Here is a 14,106-nt window from a genome sequence, read left to right on the forward strand (position 1 = left end):
CTGGCTTTTGATTTGCGTGAGTGGCAAACCCTCTCGTCACCAGCACATTTCTGACCTCCACTTGTGGCTAAAAGAAACTATTGACCAGCATGGTGGGTTTTTTTGCACAGAGATGTCTCATTGAATGAATGAAATTTGTTAGGGGAGTAACAAATGTCGGAGATGATTGGTCGCCTAAAAATCAAAGGAAAGGATAATTAGAAAGGCGATCCACTGCTTAAGGTCCACCACTGTTAAAAGTTCCATCACATGAACTTTTCCCACAATGGAGCTATATGCATATCATGTAAGGTAGAATCCTGTCTTCATCATCCAAACAGATATGCATCTGGCAGGAATGAATAGCAATCAAGAATATGGGCTGTGTCTAGCTCAGGTACATTTTAGCAGATCAAGACCAACCAGCTAATATCGTTAACACATAGAAATGGTATTGTATCGGGGATCTTGAACAGCAAACCTTTGTTTTCCTCAGCTTTTGAGACATTTCTCACAGTACATGAATCTGTGCAAAAGCAAAGTTGGCTCTTCTTTACATCGCTAACTCAATTTGAATAGAGAAAATCTGACACATTTTACATATTATTCCAGTTGTGATATTAGCTTGACAGTGTCAAAAAAGAGGTACTGTCTAAAGGAAATTCTCATTAATTTGATGCATCCCTGCTGAGATGTAGTGTGAATCTAAGACAAATTAGTCATTATTGCAAAGGTCATGTCTCACCCTGGAGTGATCCAGAGACGGGTGTGTTTTCAGTACTTACAGCTGTCCTCTTCCTCAGTGAAAACGCTGATCACATAGCAGGCATAGACAAAACCAATGAGCTGTGAAGAGAAGAGACAAAGAGAGTCCAAAGTTATATACTGTTTGGAGCAGTTTTCATTGTATCTATGCTACAATTCTTGGACTAGAACTAGCTGGTTCCTCCATTCTTATCATTTAATATGGAGTTTATTTAAGAATATTTTTAATCGTTTTATTTCACATGTTTCCCCTTTTTAATTGTGGTTATTGTCAATTTATTTGAATGCCAGTAATTCCACTCTAAACGATACTTTTGTTCAGCTACTTTGAAATCTTCTGTCAGGAATAGGAAGACGTAGTAGCAAAACAAGTTTTTGTGAAATATCTTCTGGAATGGTTTTATGAAATATAAAACAATATTTGCTGGTGCAGACATGAGCAGAGTGTTGAAGATGGCAGATTTACAGGCAAGAGAGCAACACCTAACAATATCAACTAGCATGGGGGCCACGAGGGCAAGTTGGCAGTTAGCAGTTCAGTGGGAATAAAATCGCAGAATTTGTCCCATCATGTCTGCACCAGCTCTCCAAAGGTACAATTCACTTGGTGCAATTCTCTTGCCTACTTCCTGTACCCTGCATATTCTTCCTTTTCAAACAGCCTAATTCCTTTTGAATACTTCAGTTGAACCTACCTCCACCACACTCTCAGGGGGACCACTCCAAACCCTAACCACTCACTGTGTGAAAAAGTTTTTTTGCCTATCATTTTTGCTTCTTTGGCAATTATTTTAAACCTGTGCCCTTTCATTCTTGATTCTATCGTGAATGGGAACAGTTTCTCTCTATCTACTCTATGCAGGCCCTTCAGACTTTGAATACCTCTATCAAGTCTCCTCTCAACCTTCTTTACTCCAGTGAAAACAGTTCTAACTTCTCCAATCTATCTTCGTAACTGAAGTTCCTCACCTCTGGAACCATTGTTGCAAATCATTTCTGCACTCTATCCAATTACTTCACATCCATCTCAAAGTGCGATGCCCAGAACTGGACACAATACTCCAGCTGAGGTCGAAATAGTATCTTGTACAAATTCACCATAATCTCCTTGCTCGTGTACTTTCTGCCCCTGTTAATAAAGTCTGGGATACTCTATGCTTTAGCAACTACTCTCTCAATGTTCCCTGCCATCTTTGATGACTTACGCATATATAGACACAGGTCCCTCTGCTCCTGCATCTGCTTTAGAATTGTACCATTTATTTAATATTAATATTGGGTTGGATTCTCCGATTTTCAGGCTATGTCCAGAGCATGTCTAGCCTTACGACCAAAACGTCGGCGGCGTCCCCACACCGATGCTCCACCCGGTGGGGGGCTATCAACCGCGCCACGTAAAGCCCCCGGCTTTATCTGCAGATAGGGAAGGAGAATTGCCGCATCCGTGGCAGCACATGCGCACAGCAGTGGTCGCGCCGTACAACATAGCGCCGGCTGCGCACGGACCTGGCCCGCCATCTAGTGCCCCCGTGTAACACCGCTCGCCACCCCCGGATCACCCCCCACCTGCCTCCCAGCCGCCGCCGAAGCCCCTCTGGCCAGTGGAATGGCCCCTCCCCCAGACTGTGGTGGTGCTGGACACAGTTGGCAGCCGCCACGCGAGGTCCCCGAAAATTGTGAGCACATGCGCCCCGTGCCGTCAAGAAGTCGGCCCATTCGGGGCGGAGCATCGAGGGTGGGCCTCAGATGACATCCTGAGGCCGTCCCAATGGCGTGTGGCGTATTCAGCGATTATGCTGTTTTTGAGGGGGCGGGGCAACCGAAAGACGGCATCGTCCCCCGATTTCGGCGTCAAAACGGACTTATGTGCTTTGAATCAAATGTTGCTTTATAACCTTCCTGTGAAGCACCTTGGGACATTTTATTACTAGAAAAGCAATACTGAAATATATTGTTGCTATTATTAAAACTCCATAATTGGTAATTGAACAAATAAAAAGAAGAGGCAGGAAATCATTGGTTAACTATTAATCTAGGTAATATCGAGTGAGATCAGTTACCAAATTGACTAATTTGGCAGATGTATGGATCTGGCTAATTCTCTTCTAGACACTGGTTGATGTCTGTCAGCCCAGCAGCTCTTGTTTAATATTGGTTCCAGAGAGATATTGATCCTTCTTTGACATTAGTCATGGGGACATGTAATATGTAATAGCTGGAATTGTCAATTTCTAAACAGGATGATTCCCCGGGGTCACGGGGATGGATAGGCTGCCGGAGCCACAGGGGAAGGAGAGGTTGCTGGGATCACAGGGGAAGGAGAGGCTGCAGGGCCACAGGAAACAACTTCTGTGAGGGACAAGTAGCGTACATTGGGTTCCAGGGGGGGGAGTATGGTTGCAAAGCTGAAACTTAAAGGAATTAACAGAATTGATACTTTCCACGCAAAGCAGCCCGCTTGATTGGCACCCCCATCCAGCATCTTCGATATCCCCTGCCTCCACTACTGATGCACACAGGCAGCAGTGTGCACCATCTACAAGATGCACCGCAGCAACTCACCAAACTCCAAATAGGGAAGTCTTGCTAAAACTATACAAGGTACTAGTTAGACCACACCTGGAATACTGTGAAGAGTTTTGGCCCCCTCATCTAAGGTAAGATATATTGATATCGGAGGCTGTCTCGAGAAGGTGCACTAGGTTGATCCTGGGTATGGAGGGATTTTCTTATCAGGAGACATTGAGTAGATTGCTCCTGTACTCATTGTAGTTTAGAAGAATGAGAGGTAACTTTATTGAGACATAGAGGATTCTCAGGGGGCTTGACAGGGTAGATCCTGAGAGGATGTTTCCTCTTGTGGGAGATTCTAGGACTATAGGGCATAATCTCAGGGTAATGGGTCACCCACTTAAGACAGAGATGAGGAGGAATTTCTTCTCCCAGAAGCTAGTGAATCTGTGGAATTCTTTACCGCAGAGAGCTATAGAGGCTGGGCCGTAAAGTCTGTTCAACGCTGAGATAGGCAGATTTTAAATCAAAGAACAAAGAACAAAGACATGTACAGCACAGGAACAGGCCCTTCGGCCCTCCAAGCCCATGCCGACCATGCTCCCGACTAAACTACAATCTTCTACACTTCCTGGGTCCATATCTCTCTGTTCCCATCCTATTCCTGTATTTGTCAAGATGCCCCTTAAATGTCACTATCGTCCCTGCTTCCACCACCTCCTCCGGTAGCGAGTTCCAGGCACCCACTACCCTCTGTGTAAAAAACTTGCCTCGTACATCTACTCTAAACCTTGCCCCTCTCACCTTAAATCTATGCCCCCTAGTAATTGACCCCTCTACCCTGGGGAAAAGCCTCTGACTATCCACTCTGTCTATGCCCCTCATAATTTTGTAGACCTCCATCAGGTCGCCCCTCAACCTCCGTCGTTCCAGTGAGAACCAACCGAGTTCATTCAACTGCTCCTCATAGCTAATGCCCTCCATACCAGGCAACATTCTGGTAAATCTCTTCTGCACCCTCTCTAAAGCCTCCACATCCTTCTGGTAGTGTGGCGACCAGAATTGAACACTATACTCCAAGTGTGGCCTAACTAAGGTTCTATACAGCTGCAACATGACTTGCCAATTTTTATACTCAATGCCCCGGCCAATGAAGGCAAGCATGCCGTATGCCTTCTTGACTACCTTCTCCACCTGTGTTGCCCCTTTCAGTGACCTGTGGACCTGTACTCCTAGATCTCTCTGACTTTCAATACTCTTGAGGGTTCTACCATTCACTGTATATTCCCTACCTGCATTAGACCTTCCAAAATGCATTGCCTCACATTTGTCCGGATTAAACTCCATCTGCCATCTCTCCGCCCAAGTCTCCAAACAATCTAAATCCTGCTGTATCCTCTGACAGTCCTCATCGCTATCTGCAATTCCACTAACCTTTGTGTCGTCTGCAAACTTACTAATCAGACCAGTTACATTTTCCTCCAAATCATTTATATATACTACAAACAGCAAAGGTCCCAGCACTGATCCCTGCAGAACACCACTGGTCACAGCCTTCCAATTAGAAAAGCATCCTTCCATTGCTACTCTCTGTCTTCTATGACCAAGCCAGTTCTGTATCCACCTTGCCAGCTCACCCCTGATCCCGTGTGACTTCACCTTTTGTACTAGTCTACCATGAGGGACATTGTCAAAGGCCTTACTGAAGTCCATATAGACAACATCCCCTGCCTTACCTGCATCAATCATCTTTGTGACCTCCTCGAAAAACTCTATCAAGTTAGTGAGACACAACCTCCCCTTCACAAAACCATGCTGCCTCTCACTAATACTAATCAGTGTGGGGATAAGGCAGGAAAGTGGAGTAGAGTATTATATCCGATCAGCCATGATCTCATTGAATGGCGGAGCAGACTTGATGGGCTGAGTGAGCTACTTCTGCGCCTACATCTTATGGTCTTCTGGTCACCTTTGACAGCACCTTCCAACTCCATAACATCTACCACCTGGAAGGTGGGAGACAAGGTCAGTAGACACATGGGAACACCAAGTTACTCACCATTCTGACATGGAATTATATCGCTGTTCCTTCACTGTCACTTAAACAAAATCCTGGATCTCCCTCCCTAACAGCATTGTGAGTGTACCAACATCCCATGGACTGCAGTGGTTCAGAAATACATCTTACCACCACCTTCATAAGGGCAATTAAAGCAACACCCACATCCCATGGGGAAAAAAATACTTATTATGAACAGTGAAAGGAGCGTGCTGTTTGATTTGATCAACCAAATGTTGGGACAACAATGCACAAGCGTGACAATTTTTCAGTCTGGCAATTTCAAGAGAAATGCCATGTACGAAGGAGACCTTCTTTGATCTTACTGGGGCATTTCCCCATGTGAGAAGAACTGGCATTTTTAAGCTGCTAAAGAAAATTGGCTGTCCCCCACCATGACTGCCCCCACCCCCAAAGCTGCTCAGTGTGATCTCCTCTTCCCATTACAAATGCTGAACAAAAGTCATTATCCTTTTCAAAAGAAACATACACCCATATAACATTAAAAATAATCTCCAGCATAGAATTTCCATGGTGGAAGACCTTGATCCCCACAATCATTTCAATTGCTTTCAACAATATTTAAAAAAAATGTTTTCAGTTCTCTCTCAAAATTATGGTGGGCAGTGGGAGAAACGATTCAGAAATTCTAGCCCCAAGGACTTTTCCCAGTAGCCGACATTTGTTTTACAATCGTCTGCATCCTTCCATTTACGTAAGGTTTCGCCATGCAGCACATCAAATCTGTTGTGGATGAGGTAGTTCATATGGTTCACTTTTGCTGGTGGCTAAAGAGACCAATCTGTGAAAGGTAAGTTCTACCACAAGTACCACATATGAAGCTAGGCGTCATTGTAGATTGTTGATCTTTGTTCCAGTTTCCAAACTGCTGCAGTCACTGACTGTCATGGTGGCACATGCTGACCCACAGCAGATCTCTGTCAGCTAGTGTCTCTCGGGTGTGAGAATAAATGTTTAGGGCCTTCATGTCACACTTGTAAACATCCTTGAAGCGCAACGTTAGGGTCCAACTGGATATCAGCTTTGGAGGCAGGCTGCTTCCAGGGAAATATTGAAGATCTGGACTGGGGCTGGGGACGTGGTGTCAGAGCCAGGGAAGATAAATGAGGCATTTAGAGAGTATTACCAGGGACTTTATGAGGCAGACCCAGGAGGAGAAGAGGGGGACATGGGGTGGTTTCTGGGGTGAGCTGGAATTTCCCCAGGTGGAGGAAGAAAAGAGTCAGGCGTTGGAAGAGCCCCTGGGGCTGAAGGAGGTGCTTGATAGTATCAGGGGTATGAAGTCGGGGAAGGCCCCTGGGCCGGATGGGTACCCGGCAGAATTTTATAAGGAATTTGCGGCGGACCTGGCACCACATCTGTTGGGGGCGTTTAATGAAGCACTGGAGAAGACGGAGTTGCCGAAGACGATGAAGCAGGCAGTAATCACACTAATCCCAAATAAAGGGAAGGATCCGGTGGAATTTGGGTCGTATAGACCCATATCACTATTGAACACGGATGTGAAAGTATTCGCAAAGTTGTTGGAGGGAAGGATGGAGGATTTTGTCCCGGGGGTGGTTGCAGAAGATCAAACAGGCTTCGTGAAGGGCAGGCAGCTCGCGAGTAATATAAGATGGCTGTTGAATGTGGTGATGAATCCGTCGAGAGCTCTGGTACTGGAGATAGTGGTGTCCATGGACGTGGAGAAAGCATTTGATCGGGTGGAGTGGCGGTACTTGTTCGAAGTTTTGGGAAGGTTTGGGTTTGGGCCGACACTTGTGGCACAGGTGCGGTTGCTGCATGTGGCACCAAGAGCGAGGGTGAGGACGAATGATATGAGCTCACAAAGCTTTGACTTACACAGGGGCACGAGGCAGGGGTGCCCGCTATCGCCGCTGCTGTTTACACTGGACATAGAGCCATTGGCGATGGCTCTTAGGGTGTCGGCAGGGGATAATGAGGGGACAGAGGGAGCATCGGGTGTCGCTCAATGCCGATAACCTCTTGCTGTATGTTTCAGATCCGTTGGAGAGTATGGGAAGGGTTATGGGCCTGTTGGGGCGGTTTGGAGGGTTCTCGGGATACAAGCTGAATGTAGGGAAAAGCGAGGTATTCCTGATGAATGAGCTGGCACAGTGGGCTAATTTAGGGGGGATGCCATTTACGGTAGCGAGGGATATGTTTAGGTACTTGGGGATTCAGGTAGCGAGGGAATGGACGGGGCTCCATAAGTGGAACTTAACAAAGCTGGTGGAGGAGGCCAGGGAGGATCTTAACAGGTGGGATACACTGCACTTAACATTGGCGGGGATGGTCCAAGTGGTGAAAATGAATATTCTGCCAAGGTTCTTGTTTATCGTTCAGGCTCTCCCGATCTTTATACCAAAGGCCTTTTTTCGGAAAGTGGACACAATCGTCTCCGACTTTGTATGGGCGGGGAATGTGCCGAGGGTGGGGAGGACCCTGCGACAGAGGCAGAGGTTGCAGGGGGCTTGGCGTTGCCAAATTTGCTTCATTATTATTGGGCGGCGAATGTGGACAAGGTGCGGCGGTGGTGGGAAGGAGAAGGGGTAGAGTGGGTTAGGATGGAGGAGGAATTTTGTAAGGGGTATAGTTTGAGGGCTATGGTGATGGCAGCATTGCCAATGGCTCCGAGGAGGTATTCAGGGAGCCCAGTGGTGCAGTCCACGGGGAAGATATGGATTCAGCTGAGGAGGCATTTTAGGGTGGAAGGGATGTCGGTGCTAACGCCGCTGTGTGAGAATCATGGGTTTGAGCCGGGGGGTATGGATAGTGTATACAGGAGGTGGCAGGAAGTGAGAAGTGGTCAAGGTGAGGGATTTGTATTTGGAGGAAGGGTTCGCCAGTCTGGAGGAGCTAAGGGAGAGGATAGAGCTGCTGAGGGGTAGTGAGTTCAGGTATCTACAGGTTAGGGACTTTGCACGAAAGGTCTGGAAAGGATTCCCTGGGCTTCCGGGTACACCCTGCTGGAGTGACTGCTCCTTCCGGATGTGGAAGGGGAGGGAAGAATTGGTGATGTATATAAGTGGTTGGGCGAGCAGGGAGGCGAGTGGGTGGTGAAGATCAAGGAGAAATAGGAAGCGGAGTTGGGAATGGAGATCAATTGGGGAGTATGGAGTGAGGCATTGCAAAGGGTAAATGGGACCTTCTCTTGTGCAAGAATGAGCCTGATACAGTTTAAGGTGGTGCACAGGGTGCATATGACTCGGGCAAGAATGAGTAGGTTCTTTCAGGGGGTAGCAGATGAGTGTGAGAGGTGTGGTCAGGGGCCAGCGAATCATGCGGCACATGTTTTGGGGTTGCGAAAAATTGGGAAGATTCTGGGCGGGAGTGTTCGCGGTCTTAGCCAGGACAGCGGAGGAGGGACTGGACTCAAACCCTTTGGTGGCGATATTTGGGGTTTCAGAGAAGCCGGAGCTCATGGAGAGGAGGAAGGTCAATGTCTTGGCCTTCGCCTCTCTGATTGCACGGTGTCGAATTTTGCTGGAGTGGCGGTCGGCATCGCCACCGGGGGTAGCAGCATGGTTGGGTGACCTGTATGACTTCCTGCGGTTAGAGAATATAAAGTATGAGTTAAGGGGCTCAGCAGGGGAGTTTGAGAAAAGGTGGGGGATGTTTGTGACCATGTTTGAGGAGCTGTTTGTCGCAAGGGGGTGGGGGAGGTGGGTGATGGGGGAGGGGGGAGTGAAAAAGGATAAAAATCTGTACAAACTGTATAGTTGATTGCTGGGAAGAATGTTTCCCGGAGTGTTTATTTGCTGTAACCTACTTTGATACAAGCTTGAATAAAATGCGTTTAAAAAAAACCCCAAGGTGCAGAGAATATAGGTCTCATAAACCCGCATCTTGGACCGAAGAGTCAACTTGAAGTTCTTCCATGCATATTTTGTGATTCAGGCAAAGCTAGATGCTCCTTTCCCTCTGCATGAATCGGGTTCTAAGTCAAGAGACAGATTTCTGCTTCGGTGGAGAGAGCTGCATGCGAACCATTTCAACTGTGTGTTATTTACTGTGATCACGATAGGAGATGTGACACCCTGGGCGTCATTCTCCGCCGGCGGGAGTCTCCGTTCTGCCGGCGCCCGGGGGTTTCCCGACGGCGTGGGGCTGCCCCACAATGGGAAACCCCATTGACCGGCCGGCGTTACGGAGACTCCCGCCGGCCGGTCAGCGCAGAAATGTGGCGGGGCGGGTAGGAGAATTTCGCCCCCTGTCTCATGACCATAGTTTTCTTGATGCTTATAATCAGTGAGGTCATGCTGCAGTCATGGAAGAGAGAGGCCATGAGCCTTTGCAGCTTAGGTTCCATGTCAGCAACTAGCGCAGCATCATCAGCATCAAGGAGTTCTCTGATCAAGACATGCGATACCCAGTCTAGATAGGTTATAGAACTTGTTGTCACACTTAGTATGTATGTAAACCCCTCCATATCTGTAAGGTAGGCAAGGATCGAGAGCATGGTGAAGAAGATACCAGACTGGGTGCTAAGACACAGCCCTATTTCACTCCATTCTTCTTCTTTAAACTGTCAGAGGTGGCCCTGTCAAATGGACTGTGCAGAGAATGCTCTCATTGGAACAGTGGAATAAACTGAGGAGCTTTGGTGGGCAGCCAACTATATATAGGAGCAGACGCTCAGAGTAGTGTTTTAAATACCACGTTCAGGGAGGTGGCAGCGTCACTGAGTACCTTCACTCTCAACCCTCGGGCACTGCAAAGCAGCACTGGGGAAAGTTCAGTGCCCTGACAAGGGTCAGCAAGGTAACAAACCAAAAATGTTTCCTTTTGCATCCTTGGGCACCATGTCATCTCTCTCTTGTTCTCGCACCCTAGGTAGCACCTTGTTCTCAGAGAGTTGCTAATCTTGGCTCCATGATGCCGTGATGTCATAAGGGGCCATGAAGAAGAGGCAGAACCCAAGAATTACCTCAGCCATAAGGAGATTGAAATTACTGTTGGTGTTACTTGACACTCTAATCAATTGAGCTAACCAACTCCACTTTGGCATCACATCATTGTCAATAGTCCATCACCTCCATGTTTCACCCCCAGACACACACCATTCTGATTTGGACATTTATCTCCTTTATCTTCACTGGATCAAAATCACGGATCACCTTGACCACAAGGATTGCAACAGTCCAAGAAGAGACCCACCAGAGTTAGTGCATCTGGAAAAGGAAATAAATGTCACCCTTACCTTTGACACCCACATCAAAATAATGACTGAAAAAAACCAAGTAATCTTATACAGTATGCTGGTTAAAATCAGAACATGTGGGGCAGTTTCTCAGGTATCGGGTTTGTGAAGTCAGGCCTTCTCTCGACTTTGCACACCCAACCTGGGAGTGAAATTTCAGGCCTACGTGCTTACATCTCCATTAATAGGAGTTACTCATATGCAAAATCTTTAAACCACTCCTCTATTATAACATGGGAGAAAATCCTCAAAAGCTAAAAGAATGTCATTGGGCTGGATTCTCCGGTCGCCGACGTGGAAATCGCGTACCAATGTGGCGTACTCTAGGAGTACACTGCGCCATGTATCGACGGCCTCAGGACATTGCCTGAGGCCTGCCCCCCGATGCTCCGCCCCCAACCGGCCGAGTTCCCGACGGCGTGGGTCTCTCATGGTCTCACCTATTGGGAACTCGGCGTGGCGGCTGTGGACTCTGTCCAGCGCCGCCACAGCCAGGGAGTGCCGATCCGTGGGCAGGGGGGTCATTATTTGGAGCTGGGGGCCCTGTGGGGGAGTAGTCCGAGGCACGCAAGTCCGCCGAAGTGGGGGGATTATTTCGCCGCCATGTAGAACGGCGCGGCCGCTGCAGGCTGCCACCGTGCGCATGCGCAGCCACAGACCCGGCAATTCTCCGGGGCGTATCTGCAACTAGAGTCAGGTGCTCTACGCTGCCGTCCTGCTAGCCCCCAGCAAAATGGGGAATCGGTGGCTGTTTTGCGCCAGTTTGCGCTACCGTTCCCACGCCGGCATGGGGACATAGCCCCAGAATCGGAGAATCCAGCCCCCTGTTTTAGAGTGGGAAAATATGCACAATGCCTGTGGAGTGCCTCCGACACTTTCTGCCTACCATATTGGGTCTTGAACATATTGGCCCATTTCTAGGCCATCACCTGTGTTAAAATTGTAAGAATATGACAGTATCAATCAGAGAAAGAAATGTAACTATCTGCTGTAGTGTAGTTCTCTCTTTACCTCACCTTTCTCTGTTCATCCCCCATTTTGTGACTGATGAAATCAGCCACCTTCTCCATTATGCCTGCCTCCTATTGCAAAATCTAAATCATAAAAATGATTGAATACTTTATCCACAAAAATATCCACCTTTTCAACCACACACACTTAGACACTGATCAGCCATCATTCTATCTTTTTGTTTCGCAAACAGAAGACTCACCAAATTTAATTTCACTTTCTAATCTGCAACGATCTATCTGATTTAAACACTATTCAACAGCATATCGTGCCCCATTTCACTCTCATCACCATCTTACTGTATTTAATGCTTGAAATATCGAACAGTTGGATTACGAACAATGGCACAAAGCAATCTTTATCCATTGGTCCTAGTCAAGCCCAGTAATAATCTGCATGATCCTATTTGGTTGAAGAATCTATAGGAGATCAACATTAGCACAGTGGTTAGCACTGTTGCTTCACAGCTCCAGGGTCCCAGGTTCGGTTCCCGGCTTGGGTCACTGTCTGTGCGGGGATTTGCAATTTTGCAAATTTGCAATTTCTCCCCGTGCCTGCGTGGGTTTCCTACGGGTGCTCCAGTTTCCTCCCACAATCCAAAGATGTGCGGGTTAGGTGCATTGGGCCATGCTAAATTTCCCTATAGTGTCCAAAGGTTAGGTTGGGTTGCTGGGTTACAGGGATAGGGTGGAGGTGTGGGCTTAGGTAGGGTGCTCTTTCCAAGGGCCGGTGCAGACTCGATGGATCTAATGGCCTCCTTCTGCACTGTAAATTCTATGATGATCCACTCAAGCCCCAGTTTGTAGATTGTGCTTGAAGATCCCTAACTGAATTTTTTATTGCATTTAATAATGATGAATATCAATTTTCCTAATTAGAAACACATAACAGTTGTGAACTCTTGACGCCACCCACAGTTCATCCACCTTCTCTTTGAGTTCTTGGCCATTTCAAAACCTGCCCTCAATAGTCTATAAAGAGATTTGCATAGACTGAATGTGCCAACTCTGAAGACAAGACAAAACTGTAAAAATTACTGCTCTTTATCAGTCGCTGACCAATCTGCTGTTCATTTTTGGAATTTTCTACTCCTATTTTAGTATTTTGTTTGGTTGCCACATTGCAGACGTATGTTCTCACTGTCAGAAAAGTTGTACCGACACCAACATCGACTTTCAGCAATGGGGAACTGATCCTCAGCGGTCAGGCCGCCATTTTGAAAATGTACTCTGATCACAAAGTGACCTTGAAGGCCACCCCACTCACAGGCAATATCACTCCCCGCATACATAACATCCCACAGAATCCAGCACATGCAAATTTAAATGAGCTTAATGGCTCATTTAAATCTGCTGATCTGGAACTCGCCCAGCGTGGGCGAGATCCAAATCGCAAGACCCGCAAGACGTCTCGAGCGTCGCAAATCTCATGAGAGGGCTCTCACAAGATTCAACGGCCTCGTTACGCCATCAAGTCAAGCGCAACAAGGCCGTTAAAACGCCCCCTCCATCTCTAAATCAACAACAACAACTTGTATTAATAAAATGTTTTTAATGTAGTAAAACACCTCAAAACACTTCAGACACATTATCAAACAAAATTAAAGGCGCTGTTAGCACAAGTAACCAAATGCTAGGCCAAAGAGGTAGTCAGATCAAGAAGTTGAAGGAGGTATTTCCAGAGCTTAGAAGCTAAAGGTTCAGCTGCCAATGGGGTGATAAAAATCAGGAATGTACAAGAAGCTAGAATTGGAGGAGGTCAGATATTTCAGAACTCTGTGAATTCCCTTTTTTTTTAAAACGCATTTTATTCAAACTTGGGCGGGATTCTCCGACCCCCGCCGGGTCGGAGAATTGCCGGGGGTCAGCGTGAATCCCGCCCCCGCCCCCCTCCAAATTCTCCGGCCCTCCAAAAATTGGCCCGGCATGAGTTGCGCCGCCGGCCTCAGAGAATGGCGGGGACCGGCGCGACTCAATGGGCCCCGGGGTTGCCCGAATTCTCTGGCCCGCGATGGACCGAAGTCCCTCCTGTCTTCTGTCAGTCCTGCCGGCGTAAATTGGAGTCGGTCATAACCGGCGGGACCTGGCGTCGCAGGTTGCCTCTGGGGTTCTTGGGGGGGCGCGAGGGGATGTGGCCCCAGGAGGTGCCCCCACGGTGGCCTGGCCCGCGATCAGGGCCCACCGATCCACGGGTGGGCCTGTGCCATGGGGGCACTCTATCCTTCCGCACCGGAGGCTGTACCGGTCCGCTATTCCCGGTGCGGAAAAATGAAGCCCCCTGTACATGCGCGGGGATGACGCCAGCACACGCTGCCGCTCGCGCGCATGCGCCAACTTGCGCCGGCCGGCGGAGGCCCTTCAGCGCCGGTTGGCGTGGCGCCAAGTCCCTTTCCCGCCGGCCGGTGGGGCGCAATCCACTCCGGGGCGGGCCTAGTCACTGAAGGTCGGAGGATTCCGCAACTTTGGGGCGGCCCGATGCCGGAGTGGTTCACGCCACTCTGTCCCGCCGGAGTTGCCCGCCCCGCCGGTTAGGGAAGAATCCCGCCCCTTGTATCAAA

At 48.2% G+C, this 14,106-nt stretch overlaps 1 protein-coding gene across 3 annotated transcripts in view; it reads right to left on the reverse strand.

Moving 5' to 3' along the window:
- The window catches only part of LOC140385485 (sodium/potassium-transporting ATPase subunit beta-1-interacting protein 3), a 667,002-nt gene that overhangs the window by 57,315 nt on the left and 595,581 nt on the right, over positions 1-14,106 (reverse strand). For 2 of the 3 annotated variants that reach the window (XM_072467679.1, XM_072467680.1), the window contains exon 5: positions 765-825. In XM_072467679.1, the coding sequence (XP_072323780.1) occupies positions 765-825 (61 nt within the window). Of the gene's footprint in view, positions 1-724; positions 826-14,106 lie in introns of all 3 variants that reach the window. The other variant, XM_072467681.1, reaches the window with a different exon arrangement.

This window comes from Scyliorhinus torazame, chromosome 11 (assembly GCF_047496885.1).
Source record: "Scyliorhinus torazame isolate Kashiwa2021f chromosome 11, sScyTor2.1, whole genome shotgun sequence".
NCBI lineage: Eukaryota > Metazoa > Chordata > Chondrichthyes > Carcharhiniformes > Scyliorhinidae > Scyliorhinus > Scyliorhinus torazame.